Source organism: Ochlerotatus camptorhynchus, unplaced genomic scaffold (assembly GCF_037179485.1).
Source record: "Ochlerotatus camptorhynchus isolate MF236.1 unplaced genomic scaffold, CSIRO-AGI_Acam_v1.1 ptg000361l, whole genome shotgun sequence".
In the NCBI taxonomy this organism is placed as follows: domain Eukaryota; kingdom Metazoa; phylum Arthropoda; class Insecta; order Diptera; family Culicidae; genus Ochlerotatus; species Ochlerotatus camptorhynchus.
This window is the reverse complement of record NW_027040849.1, coordinates 692594-706234: the sequence shown is the minus strand read 5'-3', so window position 1 is coordinate 706234 and position 13641 is coordinate 692594. Positions and strand designations below refer to the sequence as shown.

General features: G+C 35.6%; 1 protein-coding gene across 2 annotated transcripts in view; it reads right to left on the bottom strand.

The window, feature by feature from the left end:
* The window catches only part of Rho1 (ras-like GTP-binding protein Rho1), a 55338-nt gene that overhangs the window by 13999 nt on the left and 27698 nt on the right, over window positions 1-13641 (bottom strand). For both annotated transcript variants that reach the window (XM_065231920.1, XM_065231921.1), the window contains exon 2: window positions 13308-13468. In XM_065231920.1, the coding sequence (XP_065087992.1) occupies window positions 13308-13468 (161 nt within the window). The remainder of the gene's footprint in view (window positions 1-13307; window positions 13469-13641) is intronic.

Below are 13641 nucleotides of genomic sequence, written 5' to 3'. Positions count from 1 at the left end.
AACAATTAAATTTTTTGAAGTTCGAAGTTTGAAAAACTCAGTCTGATTTATGAAATTTTTCAAAGTTACAGACCGAATGCTACTGGGTCCAGTGGGTCATTGGACTGAATGTTATAAAGTGATAGATTGAACTTAGAAATTCTTATTTAAAGCAATGAAATCTACGGATGATAATTTGAGATCTCGAAATAAGATATTTCGAGATAGAGGATATTACATGAGAAAATTTTAAAGATTTTAAGGTTAATCCACTTTTTTACATTCTTAAAATTTTAAAAAGTCAAACATGGCGTATTTTTAACATGACTTGTGACTTATGACACTTAAAAAATCATCTAAAAAATGTTGTTAAGAATGCCAAGTGAGTTTTCAGAAGAATTTCAAAGCAATTTATTATATTATTGTAATATATTATTATGTTATACCTTATTTTGAAAAGTAGGTATCTCAATAGAAGTGTAAAGAGAGCTAAAAGTTAGCTCCAAGTAGTTCTGAAAAGACTATTAGGGATGTTATGAATAGAATTTCAGGTAATTCTAAAGCAAATCTTAAGGAATTTAAGGTAATATTCTACGGGAATCTAGTGGAGAATTCAAGTGAACTCTACGACAAACTTAATAATGATATGGCCACAGACAAACAGACAAGCAATGAGCATAGTTTGGGAATTTTGAGCATATTTTCAAAGAAATTCGGTGCTCAAGATGATTCTCAAGAAACTATAAGGAGATTTTCAAGTGTTTTCCAAAGCGAATTCCCAAATAAAAAAAAAAAAAAAATAAAACTCCAAGAGATTCTTCCAACAAATTTCAACAACATTTTAAGGCAAATTCCTGTGGAATTCCGAGATGAAATCCAAAGAAAATTTGGGAGGATATTTTCAAATTCTAAAGAACATACCAAGATATTGCTGAGGAATATTCCACGGGAATTATGTGGAAAATTACGGACTGAAATTTAGGTTAATTCTCACGAGAATCATTATTAATATGAAGGTAATCGTAGAGTGAATTTCAGGAATACTCCAGGGAATTTCTAAAGTGTTCGGCACAAAATTCTATGGCTGCTGTTATAGAGAATCTCGATGAGAATCATAAGCATAATGAAGACGATTTGGAATGATCCTAAGTAAAACCTTGATTAATTGTTAAAATATCTTGAGATAAGTTCTATAGAATTAATTTAGTTGAATCAGACTCATGAATTACCCATTTTGAAGATCCCCTTACACAGGAATTGAAGATCCAGGATTTAGAAAAAAAAATCAAGATTCTGGGATTTCGATTGAGAGAAAAGAAATTCCTTGATGCTGGTCGAAGAAGATTTGTCAAGATTATGGGGCTAGACATTTCTGAAGAGTGTAATATTGACAGGGTGCCCGAGCAAAGTCGGTTAACAAAATGAAAGCAAATCGATATTAAAGTTTGCAGTTCCTATCATAATGAAAATTCATTTTGATTTCAATTGTCGCGACATAAGTCTGATATCATATTGTGCTTTCATTATGCAGTCAAACTTTTTAAATGAAAGCAACTTAACTTGAAGTTTTGCTGTTACCGTGTTAACCGTTAAGTCAACCAAAATGAGATCAACCGGAGTATTCAAAATAAGTTACCTCATAACAGCAAATTTTGATTTCAATTCGATGTCCAACTTTACTCGGGTGGCCACCACTCAATCTAAGAAATTCAATTCCCGGTTTTTCCCGGTTGCTCAACATAGGGGAAATGTCTCTAATTGTTGACCTATGTATCTAATATTGGGCCCCCATCGCTAAAAATCTGCTATTTATCAATTTTATCTAGATGAACGCGTTATTGGGACGTTACTAATGGATATTTTTGGTTGCTATTGAAAATTTAGTCGATTGCTGAATTTATGTATGGGCCCAAATTAGGGACACTTAGGCCGAACATTACCTGCATTTCCCCTATGTTTTCCCCGTTTCATATAAACAGCTCAATATGGTAAAAAAGCAATACCGACATGAAAGATTTCTGAAATTGTTGTCACTGGCAAAAAAGATTCAGCATTTTATTATGAATGACGTACGCGTATTTTGACAATCTCATATTTAAACAAAAAATCATGACTTTTGATTGGCTAGAATATAATAATAAGAAAATGCCAAAAGAGCTAAGATGAGTTCCTTCCTTTGAAATAATTCAGCAAATTCAAAAATGGAACATTTTCAAGATTCCGTGCACAGAAATTCAAGATTAGAGATTATCAAATTTTTGAAAACAAATGATAAGATCCTGGTCTTAGAAAACTGTTCAAGAATATTGAACATAACATTTCAGTTAAGGGGAACAGTAAGGTTCGGGAGATCCCAAACTTGGAAGAATCCTCTACAAACGTGCTTTCAATATTCCAAAAATGGAGACATTTTCTAAAAAGTGTTCCATTTTATATAGGATCTAAAATCATATTTTAAATCCTAGACTCTGGAATATTGCTATTTATTAGGTCTAAGGCTGAATTTTTGGTGCTAAGGAAAAGTCATCAAAAATCTACATTGAAAGATTAATTAATTAGTAGAACTCCATCACCATACCATAGGTACGAAAAATATTTTAAATATTCAATAAAATTCCCGGTTTTTCCGGTTGACTGACACCCTTTTTGCTTTACCACGCGGTAGTTTAACGTTCAGAATCGATGATTCAGTTAATTCGGAAATTAAAAATACTTGAAGATCCCAGACACAGGAATTCTATATTCAAGATTTTGTACTTTTAAAACTCTACGACTTTAAAGAGTTTTAAGGGTTTCATTCTTACGTCAAAAGATTTAAGATTCGGGTCTATGAATACTCTTTACGAGTCGAACTACATTATAAGTCTGATCGGTGAACCCAACTAGATTTTTTTTAAATATTTAAAAAAAATATTATTTTCCGTTTTTTCCGGTTCATTTCAATTCCCAGTTAATTCTTGGTTCTCCTGGTTGAGATAAAACGATAGTCTGAAAAGAGTCTCAAACTTTGAAAAAAACCTTTAAACGCCAGACGTTAATTCAATATTCCAGATATGGAGAAGTTTTCTAAATTTTGAGATATAAAATATTTTCAAGATTCTAAAATTACAAAAAAACATTGAAAACGTAGAACATTGGGCATCGAAAAACTATTGAGACTGCATAGTTAGCCAAAAATCACGTATCTATGCCTTCGAAATTGTTTAGGATTATCATTGGAATCATTTAAGAAAAATATTTGAAAAAAAAATCGATACTCTGTGACATCACTCATTTTTTTTAGAATTCTGATCTAATTTTTGGTATTCCGTACTATGAAAAACATAAGAATTCCGAGCTTGCAGAAATATTCGAGAAACCGGGCTTGCATTCGATTAATATAGGGGAAATGACGGCTTCGGCATGCCAGACTATTTTCGGCAACCCAAATTGAAACACTATTTTCACTGGATTTTCTAACGAAAACACTTCGCTGAATGCATGCAAACGATTCTTTATGCTTTCAGCTTCAATTTGACTATATTTTTACCACTGAGAAAAAGCAATCTAGCAAGGTTTTCTTGAAATGAAAAACACGCACTACAAATTGTAGCTAATTTCGAGTTGCCGATAATAGAACAGCAGATTTACATGCAGTTCAAATGGAACGGTTGCCGACGAAAAACTGGTTGCCGCCAATACTCGCTCTCAATAGAGAAGATTGGAGCTTTGTAAAAGCGTTTCAAAACAGTTTTTGATAATTCTTTCGACTGAAATTGTTAGAGCAGCTGGCAGCAAAAGATTGTAAACAAACCAATACTGCATATGTGTGCGTTCCTTAGAGAAAAAGGCTATAGAAAGAAGGTCGCTACTTAGGTTGCCGAGAATACGTAAATTCCCCTAAATATAAAACAATATTTTAAAATTCCATCCAACAAAGCCGTAATTCCAAATCATTCTCATTTATCTTCATGTTTAAGGTATACTTTGGTACAATAAGACCACTGAAAAAGCGCATGGGTTTCGTATAACATTAGAAAATATGTTCAAATCGAGTCATTACTATCTTTATTGCCAAATTGAGTGAGACAAAATACGTCAAATAGTTTGTTTTGCTTTTCTGAAAATTGCATGTCTCTTCAAATTGTCAAATATGCTGTACCAAGCAGAACTTCTGGAGCGCTCTTAAAAATTATGACTTGGTTGTCGCTTTGCATATTTTCATCCCATATGCTTAGTTATCAAACTTATCAAAACATCTATACATACTTAGTTTGTTTTACATGGAGGATATGTACCGGCTTAAAACAAGCCTACCATGCTTTTAATTTTTCACTTGCTCTGATATGTTTAAAACATTGGATTTTGATGCCAGCATGCTATGGTCCATATAGACATATTAAAAAAAAATCTGTATTTGCACCAAAAATGTTCATTTTTATTTTTTAATATGCCATTCGATTAACCTATGGCTTAAAACGGATAGTGTAATTCGAATCAAGTCGATAGGTTGTATCGTTATCGAAGAGATTATCGTACCGTGTAAATTGTGACTCAGCGGCGCCAACCGTGTTGAAAAAACCGCGCCAAAAAACGTGTAAAATAAAACTTGAGTGTAGTGGGTCACCATCGTGTGAGGTATGTTATAATGGATCGTTATATTTTTTTAATTAAAATTTAAATTTACTTTGATGCATTTTCGAAAAATTCAAAAGCAGTTTTTATTTCAGATCGCAAAAAACACGCGTCATTTAGTGAGCATGAGCGTTGACGGCCATACATTTCAGTAGTTGCTACTCCGTGATTGACTAGATTTAGCGAAATTTGCACAAAGAACCACACAGTTCGAAAAAGTAGTGTAAATTTCTGTTCAATATAATGCACATAAATGGAGCGTCACATATCATATACGTTTGCATTATATATCATGCAAAGTTCTGACACATTTCATGCAATGTAGCAAATATTGTATGCAAAATCCCATTTTTGTAAACAACATTGTTTACAAGTTGCTCGGTTGCGTGAGATGAAATACAAGTTTACGTGAATGAATGTTTACATCACAATTAAAATTCATAATTTTTATCTGTGCATATGAATGGGGCTTGGGACTAGCAATCCATTCTCAGTGTACAAAATCCGTAGAATCCATATTTTTGAGGTCAATAATGGCGCCGGCCACGTCCTTAAGGTCATCGGGGAAGGAAAGGATTGTTATTCCAGCAACCGTTGCTACTAGAGACCGACTATATCTTTGCATCTCCACGGTTGTCACGGGAAAGACGTTTTTGTTAGTGGGAAGGGTCACATTGGAAAGTGATGCGATCTTTTAAAACCTGTTCAGCAAATGACGCGACCCTTTCAACTCAGTAATATAAAAATGCAGTAAGCAAAATCGGTCGCTCTAAGGCCACCGTGCCCCTTACATCACAATAAGCTACGACCGGGGATCGTTCATTATCGGTTACAAGAAGCTATTACAATAAAATGAAATCATCCAAAGTAGTTAACAATGTCTTCCGAACCGATTCAGGCGTACGTTAAATTTGTCTAAATATACTTATTACTTTTCTGAATCGTTCCTCCAATTTCTGTTATTAACGATTTTCTACAATAGAGGCCTGGATATATTAACTTCTACTCATTAAGCAAAAACAGTTGCTCTATAGCCACCGTGCCTCTTACATTAGCACAATCTATGACCGACTCAACAAAAAGTTATTCAAATGAAGCGACGTCTCTGAAAGCAGTCAACAATGTCCACGCAGGCACCCTTTCTAAAATTCATGGTTTAAACTATTTAACTTTTGGCAAAAAACACGCGCAACATAAAGTAATAAATTTAATGATGCAAGTTTTTCGCAATATAAAACGATACGTAAAAAACTGTTTTTGATTTTTTCGAAAATGCATCAAAATAAATTGAACGACCCTTAAATTAATACACTCAAATTGTGTTCTTACGTGATTTTTTTTTCATCTCAATTTGTAACCAAATTGAATGCAACTTGTATAACAAAAATCACAAAAAAATCAGGATGTATTAAAATGCTGTAGGGGAAGACGGGGTAAGACCGCAGCCCTAAGAAATAAATTTAGTAGCTCAAAATGAGCAAGATATTTCACAATTTGCTATGCTACATATGAATTAGCAATCATTTACCAATGTACTGATTTATAAAAATTTTTCTATGATTTTTCATTGTTAATTTTTGTACGATTAAAAATTACTCGCTTTTTTACAGGCGAGGTAAAAAAAGACCACCACCGTTTTTTCGGCAACTTGGACGCAACAAGCACCAAATGATAGGTGTTATGGTCACATGTCTTTGAGATCGCTTAAGGTGAAAGCTAACACTTTTCCGTTGATACTGAATCCCCACCCGTCCGAACCACACCCAAATTCAAAATGCACCAATACCAGCAAGCATTGCAAATGAGGAAAATGAGAAGTATCGAAATTTTGACCGTATTCGTAAACGCAATATTCTTGTATAATTATAATAATTCTACTACTGAAATGACAACTTCAATTCAAAGATTCCAAGTTTAGGGAAGGCCTACTAATGCTCAGGGAAGGCCTGCCGAACTTCAGCGAAGTCCTGATGAAGTTCAGGGAAGCCCTGCCGAAGTTCAGGAAAGTCCTTCCGAAGTTCAGGGAAGTCTTGCCGAAGTTCGAGGAAGTCCTGCTGAAGTTCAGGGAAGTTCTGCGGAAAATCAAAGAAGTTCTGTCGAAGTTCAGGGAAGTTCTGCTGAAGTCCGGATCTTTTTTTTTCCTTGATTTGTTTTCCGTCGATCTTGTTTTCCGTGCTGAGCACCAATGCTTCCGACACCAGGGAGGCAGCTCCCACACCTGGACCCTACCTATTGCAAGGCTGGTAGTGGGTATATGACACAATAGTAGTGACTTTAGTAAATAAAATAACAAAAATAGAGACCAAATCTAGACTAACATTTGAAAGATATAGAGAGAACAGTTCACAAACTACTCGATGAACACGAAAAAGTAGAAAAAAAAATTATTTCAAATCATCAAAAAAGTTTCCTTTTACATGGCGTATTTAAAATTTTCAACTCTATGATGCATCTGGTTGTTACGCCTTGCACCAGAACAACGAATTATATTGTTTTAATATGCCAAACGTACTAGAAAATGTTGCATGCGTCATGAAAAGACATTTTAAGATTCCGGTATAAGTTTGAGAGATTTTGGACCATTATTTTTAAATATTGCGACTTAAAAATTCGAGATATCAAAAATAAACAAATCAAGAAAATTTTAGCGGCCATGAAGTTTTTTTTCTCGATATTCTGAATATTAATTTCACAGTCCTACAACAATTCAAATGCTTCTGGCACATAGAAAACATTTCATAAAACAAAGATTTTTTTCAAATCTGGGTATGGACATTTCTTGATTTCAGATTACAAGTTGAGAAAAATATTCTGCAATTTTCCTATGCCATTTGTCGACATCTTAGGCTTCGACAACCTTCCAGATCATGAATATCAAGTTTAAAATCTCTATAATAAAAAAAGCAAATGTTGCTAAATATTAACGAAAACATTTAGGTATTTTCAAAAGACAAAAACTAATAAATGTAAAAGATAGAGCTTTCTGTGCTGAGCAATGTTTGTTCTACAGATACTTTTGTTTTTAAGTCTAAGTCAACAATATTAAAATATTGTAAAATATTTTGATATATTCAGCTAAGGTGTCAAGCTGAAATTTGATATGATTATTTAAAAACAAATTCTTTACTCTCAATATTGGTCTTAAAATGTGACTTTAGTGACTAAATTTGAATAAATAGTGACATTAGTGACTTTTTGATGAAAAAAGTTACTTTTGAGTGACTGCCTTCAAAATAGTGACCTAGCCACTAAAAAGTGACCTGCTACCAGCCCTGCCTTAAACCTTTTTTTTTATCAAGGAAAGGCAGGGCTGTTACAAGATTTTCTAAATATGATCCGCGAAATCCGCGATTTCTCAAAAGAAATCCGCGACTTCAAATACTAATCCGCGACAAAAAAAAACTGTTTTCATTGACTAAAAATAGCATTTGCTACTACATGGCATTTCAAGCTTATTGCTTATAGCATATTAGATTTTTGCCTGCTCTCAACTTTGAAGTACTTTCACATTTTAATTGAGAGCTTCCTATGCCTGTACCATCCTATGCCCTAGAAAGTAGAGAAATTTTCCAACTCAAAAAATTAATAGACCGGACGGGAATCAGTCGCCTCCAGCATGGACTTGCTTTGTAGCTGCGCCTTTACCGACTGGGCTAAAGGAGTATCGTTTGTAACCTTTAAAATAAAAAAAATAACATTGTATCATCTTCAGTTATTTATGTATAGTATAAATTCATAGTAATTAATGAACATAATAAAATACCCTTACATTATGAGATTCTATTGAATAATACTGGCCAAGATTTAAAAAATAAATAATTCATTTTCATTTGAAATGCAAATTTTTTTGAAAATTTACCTTTGCGTCTCTGACGTATTTTTCTGTCCTAAATATTGCAGTTAATTTGGCTCTAGTTTTCTCACTTTTTACCGATTCAAACCAAACATCCTGCACATAATCGAGAAATTACCAGAGTTTCATAAGTCACACTTGTTGGTCACGAAATTATAGGTTTTCCAAATCGTCCAGCACGGAGAACAAATTCGTTAAGTTAAGATAACAATCCTAATAGTTACTTTCACATGGAAAAATATTGTTGTTTGAAAGAAACCTATAGTTATTCCAACATTAATTTGACCGTCAACTCAATCATATCTACCTTATAGATTCAACTGTTCATCTTATACTCAATTCAACTATAACTTTGATCAATTATAACAACCGTCGAATGTAATTTAGTTATATAATTTGGTTTCAAGTGATTATCATAAATCCACATACTTTTAACTTGTGATGCGTAGAGCAGGCGATAAGATAGCTGGCTCTCACGCAGATGAACACGGTTTAAATTTAGTTGAATGTTCTTGTTCACCTTTTTTATGATTTTGCAGTTGTGTTTTTGAGATCGATAAAGAAGCAAAACAAACTTCCTTAATATGTCGATAATGAAGAGCAGTTCGTTCGTTTAATAAACATTGTAAAATTTTGCTTCCCTAACAATAGTTTTCTTGAATCAACTAAAGCATAGTTGTATTTTGAAGTTTGACGTTTGTTCATCTATTGAAAAATATAGTTGAGCCAACCGAGGAGCCAACTAAGGACTATAGTTGTTGCCCTCTATATACAGTCAAATCAACTATAGTTTCGGGTTATCTCTAAAACAATTGAACAATATTGTTATTTTGACCGGAAAAATAATTACGTCTGCTTTAGTTTTTTCTCCGTGAGGACATCAGTTGATTTGTTCTACTAGATCAACCAAGACTGCAATAATGTCTGTAATATCGAAAAATTTCCAACCAGATTCAATGTGTCTATGTGGATCATGCATGATCTATTTCCGAGTAAGCCAGATGTTCAAGGTTCTTCAAATCGTCCTGGAGTGCATATAATTTTATCTACTAGATCAACCGAGATTAGGACAATGTCTCTAGTATCGAAAGATTTCCAGACAGATGCACAGTGTTTATGGGGATCATGCATGAACTATTGTCATGTATAGCAGATGTTTTAAGTTCTCCAAGTTGTTCTGGAGTTCAGATGATTTATTCTACAAGATCAACCATGACTGGGATAAAGTCTGTAGTATCGAAATATGTCCAAACAGCTTCATGGTGTCTATACAGATAATGTTAAATTATTTTCACGTATACCAGATGATCTTGGTTCTCCAATTCGTCCAGCAGTTCAGATGATTGGTTTTACTAAATAAACAAAGACTAGGATAATATCTGTGTTATCGAAATATCGACTTGGAAATCCTTGAACATTTGGCATACACGGAAATAGATTGGCATGATCGACATAGACACTGCAAATTTGTTTGGGCATATTTCGATACTACAGATATTGAATTAGTCTTAGGTGATCTAATAGAAAAATAATCTGATCTCCAGAATGATTTCAGATCATTATGTATACGTAGCAATAGGTCGGGTACAATCCACATAGACACTTTGAATCTGTTTGGACATATTTCGATACTACAGAAACTATTGGAGTCTTGGTTGATATAGTAGAACAAATCACCTGAACTCCAGGACGATTTGGAGAACCTAGAATATCCGGTATACATGCAAAAATTACTCCCATATATACGATTCGTTTATGATTTGACAACGAAAAATACTATGTTCATATTGTAAAAAAAGGAAAATGTCTCACATTGGACAGACCTCAGGACATTTCCGTGTAAATCCGGTGTGACTTATGGAATTGAGATCATTTCTCGATTATTTGCAGCGTGTTTGGTTCGAAACGGTTAAAAATTGAGAGCCTAATGAACAAACATGATGACAGCAAATGAATTCCACGTTTTTGTGACAGCACATCAGTCTCTTCGCGATTTTCGCGACATAATTTAATGTTTCCGCGATTTTCGCGACTGAAAGTTCAAATCCGCGACAAATCCGCGAAAATCGCGAGATCCGCGAAATTCGCGAAATCCGCGCCTGTTGTAACAGCCCTGGAAAGGTAAATTACATAGACTGTGAACCATTTGCCCAGTTAAATTTAACTCGTGGTTAAAAGTTTCGAAAGTTATTTTCAATATTTGAAAATCCCTGTGGTACCGGATCAATCAGTTTTCGAGCAGAACTCAGCCACGGTTGTCAAAATTTAACTTCTTGTCGGTCATAAATAACCATACTCGGATATCAGGGCTCATGTTCAAAAGAAGGGAAAATAATAATTTAATTTGTGTTTTCCTTACTTTTGACCATTTGATGTTTATGATATATCCTGCATTTTTTCACATTCATGTCAAATGGCTATTTTGCCAAACGACAGATATACCAAATCGTCATTATGCCAAAAGGGTATTCCCGCGGATTGTGCTTTTATACGAAGGACATTAAATCGAAACTCTACATATACAAGTTATTAGGATCAAAAAATCTTCCTAATTGACAATTCAGTCCGAAGCGCAGACTCGGCTAAGAAATAATTTGGTAAGGAGCCATTTCCTCTTATAAATTTACATATTCAACGTACACATGCATTAATAGGCGAATGGAAAAAGAGAAAAACAAACAAATATCTCTTCACAATCTATCATCGCGTATTGCATTTCAATCGCTAGTTTAATTTAGTCGGAAATAATTGGCGGTAGGTATCCACATATGCGCCGCCGAGTGAAGTAGCAAATTTGGTTTTCTGTAGATAGAGTTCAACGTTGAAATTCCAAACGTTGGGCAATTCATCAAGTTGTAAAAAAATCAACAACTCGGAATGACACTTCCCACAATCAGTCGTTGTATAATATAGTATCAAGAAGGTACTCAACTACACAAAGGGGATTTTCTTTTATTCCTCTTATCGCGCAATAGTAGTAACTGATTGCAACAAAAACTATCACCCTTGGTGACTCCTTTATGGACAGTAGGTATGTAGTCTATTTTCGAGTAAAATTACCCAGACCTAGAGTGCTATTTTCTCCTTGCTTGGCAAGATTGGTTTTTTCCTGCTTTGAATTGCATAGGTACTAAGAAGCTGCCGGTTGCCGAATTTCTCTCCCTCTCTCTTGGACACGTCCGGTTTCACAGAATAACGCAAAATATCAACGGAACGGCGAAGTTCCATTTTTACTCCTTTCCCGTCGTGCACCCTTGCGTCAGTTTGGCCCAATAATAATTATTATTGTTAGTCACTTCAGCATTGTGCAGCATTTTGGCTCCATATTCCGTAGACGGACTGAATGTTGGAAGTTGGAATAAGGTAAAGCAAAAACGCGATGTTGCTCCCTCTCTCTATCTTTGTCTGTCTCTCTTGATGTGTACGTTGGTATTCTATTCGCCTAGTGGTGCGAACAAGCGGATATCGTGGGTTCATAAGAGGTGTGTGCGTCGTCAAGTGATCGCAGAAGTGACTAATGTGCCACATCAGGGAGATTGCTAGTGTGCAGAGCACTGTGAGGCACTCTTTGATCATGTTTATGCATCGGAGACTCAAGAGCTCGGATGGATTCTCAGGATAAGTGCAGAGGGTTTCCACAGCAAATCCAAAATTCTTCGAAGTGTAGCCAAACAAATTTCATGATCAAATCAAGAGATCATCAACCAGTGGCACCTTCGAGAAATATCAATATGTTACCTAATTCAACAATTCGAGAGGACTTCGTGGGAAAGAGGAGAACACTACACTAATAATTGAAACAAGCGGAACAAACAAACGTAAACAATGACATTAAATGCAAATTTCTCGAGATCAAAACACACTCACGCAAACTAACAATGCCATTCGATAAAGGAAGTTTTTGCTCTTCCTGATGCTGATTTTGGATTGCGTGGATGTGTTCTGATTCTCGAGAAATTTGCGTTTAAAACCATTGTTTGCGTGTTTGGTTTTAATAGTTGGTCTAAAACATTCCAAAAAGCTCCTCAAGGCCAGAGAAGTTTTAGATTGGATCCAGAAATAATACCAAAAACAAGCTCACTGAGCAGTGAACCTCAAAAATATGTTTCAAAAGGACCTCGATTATAAGCCCAAAGGAGCTCCAGCCATACTCCTCCGGGAAGGCTACATATGCTAACCCAGCTGGATGTACGTTTAGAAGACCTCTATTATAAATACAGATTACTAAAGACTTCAAGGCCGAGCCGAGCGAAGCATAGAAATTGAAACCATTGTTTACGTTTAGTTGCTGCTGAAAAACATCAGCTTACTATTTGACCAAGGAAAATGTGAATATTTATCTTTATGCTAACAGGCAGTTCTTCTTCAGAGGACGGATCCTTAGAGCAAGTATTATAATAATGCTTACTAATAATATAGTAATAATACTTGGGACAATTTTGCACAAAGAGGCTACCACTCTACTGAGCGCAGTGGAACGCATACACATTCGCCAGCAAATAGGTACTACACTATACAGGCCATATCGCGTCAGCACCAAATGTTGCTCATTCTGCACACAATCAGTCGCGAGACTGTTGCGAGCACCGGACTCCCTCGGAAATCAGAGAGTAGGAGAAACAACCAAGACGAAGACGTCCACAGGCAACTAAAAGACGTTCCAAGAGCAAACACAACTACGACGACGTGGGGCAAATTCCCTTAGAGTTTCTTCTTCTTGGCTACTGATTGAATGCTTGCTATGAGCCGCTCCCCGTCGTTTATCGGTTCCATCCCGATACCAATAGGTATCTGTCTCGAGGCTGTCCCACGCCATAATCCCCCCCCTAATGAAGGTGAATAAATAAAAGCTCGGACTCACCTGTTTTCCGTCGACCTCGATATCGGCCACATAGTTCTCGAACACTGTCGGCACGTACACCTCCGGGAATTGATCCTTGCTGAAGACGATCAGCAGACATGTCTTACCACAGGCACCGTCGCCGACGATCACGAGCTTCTTTCGGATGGCTGCCATTGGTTCTGGTTACGGATAAAATTCCGGTGCGAGGCAGTTTCCGATTGGTGTGTATGAGGTAGGTCGTCGCGTGATCAAGTCGCGAACCAGACGATGATTTAGCAACGTTGGCGGTGATGAAGATTCCGGAGAATATGTGTGATAATATTCCAATTTGCCCAGCGCGAAAGAACAGTCG